Source organism: Perkinsus marinus (genome assembly GCF_000006405.1).
Source record: "Perkinsus marinus ATCC 50983 genomic scaffold scf_1104296929318, whole genome shotgun sequence".
Lineage (NCBI taxonomy): Eukaryota > Perkinsozoa > Perkinsida > Perkinsidae > Perkinsus > Perkinsus marinus.
Genome location: NW_003216498.1, coordinates 138,250 through 146,757, shown reverse-complemented (window position 1 = coordinate 146,757; position 8,508 = coordinate 138,250). Strand labels below are relative to the sequence as shown.

At 49.0% G+C, this 8,508-nt stretch overlaps 2 protein-coding genes across 2 annotated transcripts in view; one reads left to right on the top strand and one right to left on the bottom strand.

Annotated features, from left to right (window-relative positions):
• Nucleotides 1–5,188, bottom strand: part of Pmar_PMAR012375 (chromodomain helicase dna binding protein, putative) — a gene marked incomplete at both ends in the record, with an annotated part of 7,431 nt that extends 2,243 nt beyond the window's left edge. Inside the window, 21 exons of the mRNA XM_002787556.1 lie at nucleotides 28–158; nucleotides 208–335; nucleotides 536–625; nucleotides 680–810; nucleotides 1,153–1,258; nucleotides 1,302–1,352; nucleotides 1,566–1,714; nucleotides 1,905–2,085; nucleotides 2,331–2,470; nucleotides 2,553–2,726; nucleotides 2,773–2,885; nucleotides 3,086–3,416; nucleotides 3,642–3,750; nucleotides 3,799–3,887; nucleotides 3,933–4,061; nucleotides 4,208–4,429; nucleotides 4,476–4,585; nucleotides 4,634–4,751; nucleotides 4,801–4,867; nucleotides 4,918–5,038; nucleotides 5,085–5,188. Coding sequence (XP_002787602.1) covers nucleotides 28–158; nucleotides 208–335; nucleotides 536–625; nucleotides 680–810; nucleotides 1,153–1,258; nucleotides 1,302–1,352; nucleotides 1,566–1,714; nucleotides 1,905–2,085; nucleotides 2,331–2,470; nucleotides 2,553–2,726; nucleotides 2,773–2,885; nucleotides 3,086–3,416; nucleotides 3,642–3,750; nucleotides 3,799–3,887; nucleotides 3,933–4,061; nucleotides 4,208–4,429; nucleotides 4,476–4,585; nucleotides 4,634–4,751; nucleotides 4,801–4,867; nucleotides 4,918–5,038; nucleotides 5,085–5,188 — 2,794 coding nt within the window. The remainder of the gene's footprint in view (nucleotides 1–27; nucleotides 159–207; nucleotides 336–535; nucleotides 626–679; nucleotides 811–1,152; nucleotides 1,259–1,301; nucleotides 1,353–1,565; nucleotides 1,715–1,904; nucleotides 2,086–2,330; nucleotides 2,471–2,552; nucleotides 2,727–2,772; nucleotides 2,886–3,085; nucleotides 3,417–3,641; nucleotides 3,751–3,798; nucleotides 3,888–3,932; nucleotides 4,062–4,207; nucleotides 4,430–4,475; nucleotides 4,586–4,633; nucleotides 4,752–4,800; nucleotides 4,868–4,917; nucleotides 5,039–5,084) is intronic.
• Nucleotides 5,189–6,321: 1,133 nt separating this feature from the next.
• Nucleotides 6,322–7,945, top strand: Pmar_PMAR012374 (conserved hypothetical protein; the record flags this gene model as incomplete). The annotated part of the gene is made up of 11 exons (XM_002787555.1): nucleotides 6,322–6,372; nucleotides 6,419–6,565; nucleotides 6,624–6,665; nucleotides 6,704–6,775; nucleotides 6,825–6,893; nucleotides 6,938–7,067; nucleotides 7,120–7,226; nucleotides 7,273–7,315; nucleotides 7,582–7,640; nucleotides 7,694–7,781; nucleotides 7,830–7,945. 11 exons carry the CDS (start codon nucleotides 6,322–6,324, stop codon nucleotides 7,943–7,945), a joined length of 924 nt encoding a protein of 307 aa, XP_002787601.1.
• Nucleotides 7,946–8,508: the final 563 nt, after the last annotated feature.

Here is an 8,508-nt window from a genome sequence, read left to right as displayed (position 1 = left end):
ACCACCCAAGATACACATCATCCCTACCAGCTTTAGTAGACAACAGGAAGACCATCGATGAGAAATCATCAACACCAACAACTCCATCATTAGCCTCATCTTCCGGACTTGGTGACACCGATGGTGACGGTGAAGGCGACGGGGTAGAGCGGTTGAACCTAACATACATACCATCTATACACAAGACCACCACTATAGGAGCCTCACCTGTCCACCGCTTCCTGCCTATCTCCAGCACTCACATTACCATCTAGCCTCTCAAATCGTACACCCCTAGCTCTAAGGTAATCATCGATGATATCCAACTGCATCGTGAACTGACTGAATACCAGCACCTGGTCGGATCGAGAGAAGGCTTGTCGCAGACAGGGTCGGACGAATACATGTTCGCTTTCTTCTAATTATACAACTTCACACACGAACTCGGGTAGAAGTGTACAGAAACCCATAAGAATTTCCCAAAATTTCCTCCCAGAATTTTCATATTGTCACCAACACGTGTAGTTGACCATGTGCATATCAGGTGGACTCCTACCTTCTCTCCCTCTGCGAGGAGCTTATCGATCAACTTCTCCAAGAATACCATTTTCCCCGACGCCGACACCAGCAGCTGGTTTATCGCATCCTACATCCAGCCACATAGACTGCCGCTAATTTCGTGGCGCGCGGTCATCACCACCTGATCGCCCTTCAGCCTGCTGGTCAACTGCTCCTCCACTCCCGTGATCAGGAATGGATGGTTACAGCACTTTCGGAGCTCCATAGCCAAGTTAATCAGCGACGGCCCGCCGCCCTTCTTTTCACCATCACCTAAGCCCATAATATAAAGCTATAGATATGAAAAACACTAGTGAAAGAATTGCATATCACCAAATGTTCCTTCTTAGAGGAAAGTCGTAGTAGACTAAGCACTCAGCAGATGCCGAAGTGATGAAAGCCGTAAAGCTTCTTATGAAGACTGAGCTACGTTCGTACGAAAACTCAATGAGCGGAACGAAGTAATTTTCTTTCCATGAAATGGAAAAAAATCTCCTATCACCGCGAAAAATATCGCGTTTTTCACCAAGTATTACACCACTTCGCGTAAAACGGGTGAAACTATGTGGTCTGTATACAGTCCACCAGCCGACAAGAAACTCCTCCTCCTCCTACCACTCGACATCAGTTTTTGTATATTCCTCGAGTAAACCGCCTTATAGATTTCCCTCTGAGCCGCAGTCATCTCGACATTAATGATGACCTCCCTCTTCGCCGGGATCTAAAACAGTACTCATTGATCGTCCACAGCGACCAGGCCCTACCAAGTGAGCAAGGACGTCCGCCTTCCTTCTCTGTATCATACAACAGGCAACCTAAAATGCTCCACCCATGCCCTCAGCAGCAGCACACGGTGCCAACAGCGCGGGAATATATGTTGGCTTTCCTCAACTACACTTTACTATGAAAATCCACACAAAATTTTGGCGTAGAAGTATACAAAAACCACCCATAATTTCCTCACAATTTCCATATTCCTACCAACACATGTGCACATTCCCTCCCCACATTAGCTCTCGGTGACCTACCTCCTTCTTCAGCTTCAAAGCCGTTTGTCCGTCCTTCATATCACCATAGGTCTCCAAGAATGCCTCCCGCCCTTCCTCTGGCCACAAAGTCTCATTAGCCAGATTCAGCAGGGACCACATCTCCCCAATGTTATTCTGAATCGGAGTGCCTAAAACAACCTCACTGGATCTTCACTTGTTTTACGTGAACTGGTGTAAAACTCCATGAAAACGCGATGATATTCACACTCCGCAGTAGCCGTGAAATATGAAATTTTTCATATCACTAGGGCGAAACTCCTCTGATTCTGTGCTGATTCCCTCAGCTGTGCTCAGTCACTCCTACTCGCGTTAACCTACCCGTGAGAAGGAAGCGGCTGAGGCAGGGCACCCTCGAGCAGGCCTCTCTCATCCTACTGCCCACACTCTTTAATCTGTGTGCTTCATCGAAGACCCCAGCACACCACTGGAATGCGGTAAAGTTGTCAAGCTCAGCTGATAAGGTCTCATAGCTGCATATCAATACGTCGAACTTGGGGAACTAAAACGACCGCTGTGGGAATCGAACCCGGATCAAATGAGCATCCCTCCCTCCACACGGACACGATAGTCTACCATCAAACAGCCTTACCGTATAAGAAAACACTTCACTGTAAATTCCCAGAAAATGACAACACTCCCACTAAAAACTATCCCTCCTCTGCTCCTTGTAAATTCCAGAAACAAGATCCTCAGACTTCTCCCGAGCGTTTCAAGCGAATCAACGCCCAGTATTCCCTCCCTCACCTCCTCAGCTTTCTGCCTATTGATAATGCAACTCTGCCTTGTCGGCTCCAACCTGCATGTCGGCCACTCATACCTCCTTATCACAGCCCGGTCCTTCTTAGTGCCGTGATATACAGTCACTGTTAGGGGTGTCCAAGCCTCTGAGAACAACGGGAGCTTCTTCATCTACTACTAGTTCATACGATTTCGCCGATTTACGGTATTGACAATGACTTCTATCACCTATTTCTCTCTTCCAATTCACCAGAGTGCTCACTGGTGCCACGACGAGGAAGGGCATCCTCGCGGCTCTCTTGGGGCTGTTGTTAAGCAAGCATGCTCGTATGTGCGACAACGTCACCGACGTCTGTATGGTTTTCCCGAGACCCATTTCATCCGCCAATATGAACCCAGAACCTGACCAAAAGCCTCCATCCTAAATTCTCAATACTCCATACCACACCTTTCTCCCATCGCATAAGCATCCATGTTATTCCCTGTACTTGGAACTCAAACAGTTGGCGAGCCGACTCCGCCTCCGTCCCCTTCTCCCAGGGCTTCCTCACAGTGCAGTACCTAAATCGACTCCCCTAGCATCACAACGACAGCCCCTTCCATTGTTAGAACATATCTTCACTTTCCTCACCTCAACAGCTCCATTTCTAACTATGGCAATCTAACACGATCCCGGAGAATATGCACAGAAACCAACAATACTTTCCTCACCGTTTCCATAGTGTCACAAACTAACATGTCCCTATATTCTCCCTCCTTACACTAGAGCCTTCTTATCCTCGTCCTCCTTACCACACGCTTTGCTGAACCCAGCCGTCGCGCCCGTACGCATCTTCAGACTGACGTCAAAGTCCATCGCCCCTCTCCTCATCGGGTCATTTTCCCCCCGAAATTCTCCCATAATTTCCTCCAATCCCCTGCCCCTCTCTGTCAGCCTCGCCGCCGTCTCCACATCGGACGCTCCTTCCCAAGTACTCTCAGCGTACCCCAACCCATACCACTTGCAGAGGTACTCGGTAGCGCCAGAGTCCGCCAACCTCAACGCCAGGATCTTCTCCACTGTGACGTACGCGGGGTTTATCATTCCCGAACCTACTATCATCTCCCTCGATGAGTCATAAATTCGAAAAGGTGTGGTATGAGAGCTGTAGTCCATAATTTCCTCTGTGACCATAGTTCAGTTCTCACTCAGCTGAGCTCAGGTGTTTTCTCACTATTAAAAGGAGTTTTCATACGAGTAAGGGTAGAACTAAACAGAAACCAATAAGAATTTCCCAAAATTTTTATATTTTCCCTCCCCACTGCTCCCACTACTACCCGGGTAAGCAGCATCCTTAAGATGCGCGTGCCTCTGCGGCGTATCCCCATCTGATCCACGATGATATTTCTGGTTAAAATTCCGCATTTTGGTAGACCTCTGATCGCCCTGACCACAACCGACTCACTCCCACCTCCCATACCACACCTTCCTCACATCCAAATCAACCATCTCCTCACTAGGCACCCACTGAGCATGCAAGTAGCTCTGATGAGCGAACTTACACAAGTACTCAAATCCCCGACCTGAGCTCAACCCTCCCCCCCTCCATCACAGCACCACCAGCCTACCCAGAGCCCTTCTAGCTATGATCTTCTCAATTTTTGGTATGGACTGCTTCTCAGAAGGCTCCTCAATATCACTATCATAGCCGTCACCTGTGAATCGCAGGTGTTGGAATATATATTTGCCTTCTTCAACTGAGCAGCTCAGAACTTTCCTCACGATTTCCCCGCATAATGTAGGGTAAAATTGTGCAGAAAATTCCCCAAATTTTCTCAGAATTTTATGTGCATATTTTCCCACACTAGAGCAATAACATTACGACTAACCCAACACCCCTTACCTGGGAACCTGACCACCATTTCATCTTCCTCATCCGACTCCTCCTCCTCCCCCACAGACTCCCCATCACTACCACTGGACTCACTACTACTGCTAGTCGCCTCTGATTCGCTCTCCTCCTTCTCCTCCTCCGCTTGCCGCCCTCGCCTATTCTGCCGTCTTCGCATACCTCGTCCCCTCGACACTGGAGGAAGATCCTCCTCCTCATCATCACTCAGAGTAACTAACACGCAAGTACATACCAAAACTTGCACAACTCCTCCCATTACATGCATCAGTCAATCCAACAACTCCCTGAGACCTTTCCTTCTTCCCAAACCGCTTATTCAAAGGTTCGTCATCATCATCCTCATCGTCACTAGACTGAGGCTTCCTACCCCTGAACGACCACCCAAAAGTCGTTGATGAGGACATCAGCCAACACTACTTCCGTAATCGTTGTGTCCTCTTCCTCGGTGGAGGGGCGTCGCTGCTGCTGCTACTACCACTGCTCAACTCCTTTACTTTCCTCCTGGGCCTCTTAGTACCACTACGCGACATGGACACTGACAGCACCATAGGATGGTAAACACGTCCATAGGTTCTCCCACAAACCTCCAGGATCCTCTAAACACTTCTTAGTAGTAGCCACACGGCGTCTATTCAAAACTGCCAATTTGCTCTGAAAATGAGTATCAGGCGTTACTCCCAACCCCTCCCTTTTCTCCTCACCGCATTAGTCCGAGGTTTATGCCACTCGCCCGGCGTTAATTTCTGATCCTCGAATTCACTCGACTTGAAGAAGTTATCAAGAGCACTTCCCCAAACCCGTGCCGTAGCCGCTGGCGAGCGCCTGAGTGACTGGAATACCCCTAAGCCACATACCACACCTCCGCTACTTCTTCTCAGTCGAGCCTATAGGCCTGTCATCATCCTCACTGTCCTCACTATCAGAGCCCAACTTCCTCTTCTCCTCCAACGACAGTATAGTTGGAGAAGCCATCAGGTTGGCCCAAAACTAACGACAACCCCTCACGCTCTAACGACCGACTGAACCTCAAGACGAGTGTAGAGAGAGCCGTTCTCTGGATTTTCAGTTTTTCTGGGGCCCTGGTCAAACCGGTGACCGTGGGCTACTAGGGGACCATGGACCCTCTAGGGAAACCAGTGAGGCTGGGCCTCAGGACGATTGCCCAATCCGTCCACCCATGTGTACGGCGCCTGCTTTGCTAAAGCAGATGGACTGCTGTTGAGAGACACACTGTTTGAGTCAACAAAAATCAATAATCAACTTCGCGCCTCCTCATCCTACTCTACAAGTAATCTAAAGGTTGCAAAACTTCTTAGTTTGCTGCTTATCGAGCGATCTGCATGGTATAAACCGGACCTCAACCGTATCTTACCACCTTCAACCTAAGATACCACATCGTCCAACGGAGGTTGGTACTGCATTATCACAGCTCCTGGTCTGCTCGCATCATACACCAGAGTTTCCGGCTGCCTGTGGAGGAGGGCACCGAGCTTCCCCAGCCCCTACTACTCAGGTCTGTCAGAATCCTCCTCTTTCCTATTACCATTCACAGAGTGACCTCGAGTAGTAATCCTACTGTAAAAAGGCGGAGCGAAGCGAATATTTTTTGACATTTTGTTTTACAATTTCCCTGTCATAATTTTCCACCATCTCCCCAATGGCAACATCAGTCCAAACAGGAGTACCATCAGAATGGAATCTGAGCCTCTGCTCATTAGCTGTGAAGGAGCTGCAACAGTCAGCGAATGGAAAGTAGTAGGTTGGTCCAGGATCTCCTTATGACCATACAAAAGCTCTATTAAAGTTCGTATTAATGAGATGATGTATTTCCATCAACTCCAAATTGATATCTGGACATCCGGGGGAAAATGAATTTATCTTTTACGTGTATAATTCGCCAATGGGCTCATTCAAAGGACGTTGAGGATCGTCGCTCATTTAGAATCCGCAACAGAGTATGGACCTATTCCGTATCTTTACCGCTGCAACCTAAGATACTCCCTCATGTCAGTGTTCGTCAATACATCCTCAACTCGGATATCCGTAAATTGGGCTCGAAAACTGCGGGTGAGAGCGGCGAAGAAATTCATAATAAAAGTAATGCTATGATTGACAACGTGCAGAGGCAGATTGAGAAGGCCAGGCTGGGCGCTGGGGTAAGGCTCAACTACACTTGTCAGTGGTGAAAACAGCTTCTCTAAGGGGGTACTATTGCAACTCATTAAAATAAGCGATATCAGCAAGCCGGCGGCGGCCTCGGCCACGTACGAGTCGTCCAAGGGAAGTAGTGGTGGTGGAGGAGGAGGGAAGAGAGTCCTTCTACTCCAGGCGACTGATGGTACCCAGAAGGTAGTAGTAGTAGCATGGCTTCGGCAAGGTCATTTTGTAGCACAGGTTAGCTGTTTAGAAGTCGATAGAGTCGATGCTCTCTCGGTTGGACTACCCCCAGGTAAGGTACTCGTACGGACCTCATCCGTATCTTACCAGATAGGCACTAAGATACTCCTAGATGGCTCCACAGAGGTTCTCAACGGTCAAGTGCTCCTGCGACCAGACAAGGTGACCGACCCTTCCCGCCACCTCCATAGCCTCATACCGTACTCAGTAGGTCAAAGTTGTAGGAGGAACGGTAGAGCGCCTAGTAGAAGCATGGAAGGCCAACAAGCTGGCCGCTGAGGTAGCAGACAAGTGACGACCCATCATCGTGTTATCATGCAACAGTCACGGTTCGGGTCGGAATCACGGACGAAGGATGCCAGTGTTGACGGACCACCAAAGTTCGTGTCATTCGCGGATCGCAATAAAATATATAAAAGACACAACCAGAAGGCCCCGGAAGTAGTCATGAACAGTAGGTCGTCCTAGGGGAGGAGGAAAGCGACTCCACGCTGCTATTACGTTAGAGGATCTCGCGCCTTCCGAGGGCCCTGCGCCACCTTCCGACGATCAGCCAAGCTCGTCACGGTTCAACAGGGGCGAGGTGGGCGAGGCTGCTGCCGTGGTTGATATGGTAAGACCGTGAACATCTGATAGAGGACTGTACGTGCGTGTGCTAGGCTAAGGTCTCCAAGGATGCATTCAAGAGCAAATTCGATAGAGGTGAATTCCCCATCTGTTCTGAGTCTTGATCGACTTGATTGCTTCGTTATAACAGCACCAACAGCAGCAAGGAAGCCTCATATGGGAAAGCATACAAGGAGGAATGAGGCGCGTGCATTGGAAGCGGAGTATAGCCGCCCATCTACAGGAGGTAACGGCGATGTGATGATATTCTAGATATTACTACAGTGAGGAGACTAGCAGTTAGATTACGGGAAAAGCAGTGGTATAATCTAACTGGATAAGTGGCATCGGCTGTTACTCAGGTGCATCGTTGGGAGCGTTTCTGAACTTAGGCAAATCAGATGAATTGGCAGCGGCAATGGTAATAGGATAGAACCTAAGGCTGAGGACTTCTCGAAAAATATCTTCTACTAGTTACTCTCTGAAGCGGCTGCTGTGGAGCCTCCGAAGGTTACTCGTGAGAGCGGTAAGGGAAAAGGAAAGGGAAGAGGTCGTCATGATGGTAAGCTTGGAGTCTGGCAGGTGTAGCTTGAGTCGTTTATGGTATCAGATGATCATAATCACGGTAAGGGCAAGGGGAAGGGTAAGGGTAAGGGCGGTAAGGGTGGGCATCGGAAAGGAGGAGGAGGAGGACATAAGGGAGGCAAAGGGAAAGGACGATGGTGAAACTGTGAATGTATCGACTTACTAACAGTTTTCTAATCATACACTATCCATTTGAGTTGATAAGATGTCGAGGCAACGAAACAAGGAGGCACGTCACCCTCGTTAGAAGTGGCGTGGCCTATCGGCACGGTGTGCAGAAGAGCATCAGGTTAGACGCACCAGTGAGGTCTTCTCATTACGTAAGGATAAACATACATTAGCGTGCCACAGTGGTTATGGTAACCGTTCCCGGCCAGTTCAACGAGTGATGGTATGGCTGGTAATATCAATCGACAACCACCCGGGCCGGAACTCTGCCAACACAACACTCATACTTTAGGGAGGCGTGGCGAGCCTGATGAAAGCGTCACACTCGCCGCCAAACGACAGCCTGACTGATGGTAGAGAAACGATCGATGGCCATCCAAGTGATTCGAGTAGCATTTGATAGTCCTAAATCGACATACCATTTCCTCCATGATATACCTGGGCAAGTATACACATGAACGATAGTCTTCCGAACCACCGAGGAAGCTCACATGTAGTGTCGTCGATGGTATTTCCTTTAGCTCTTCCGCACTTAT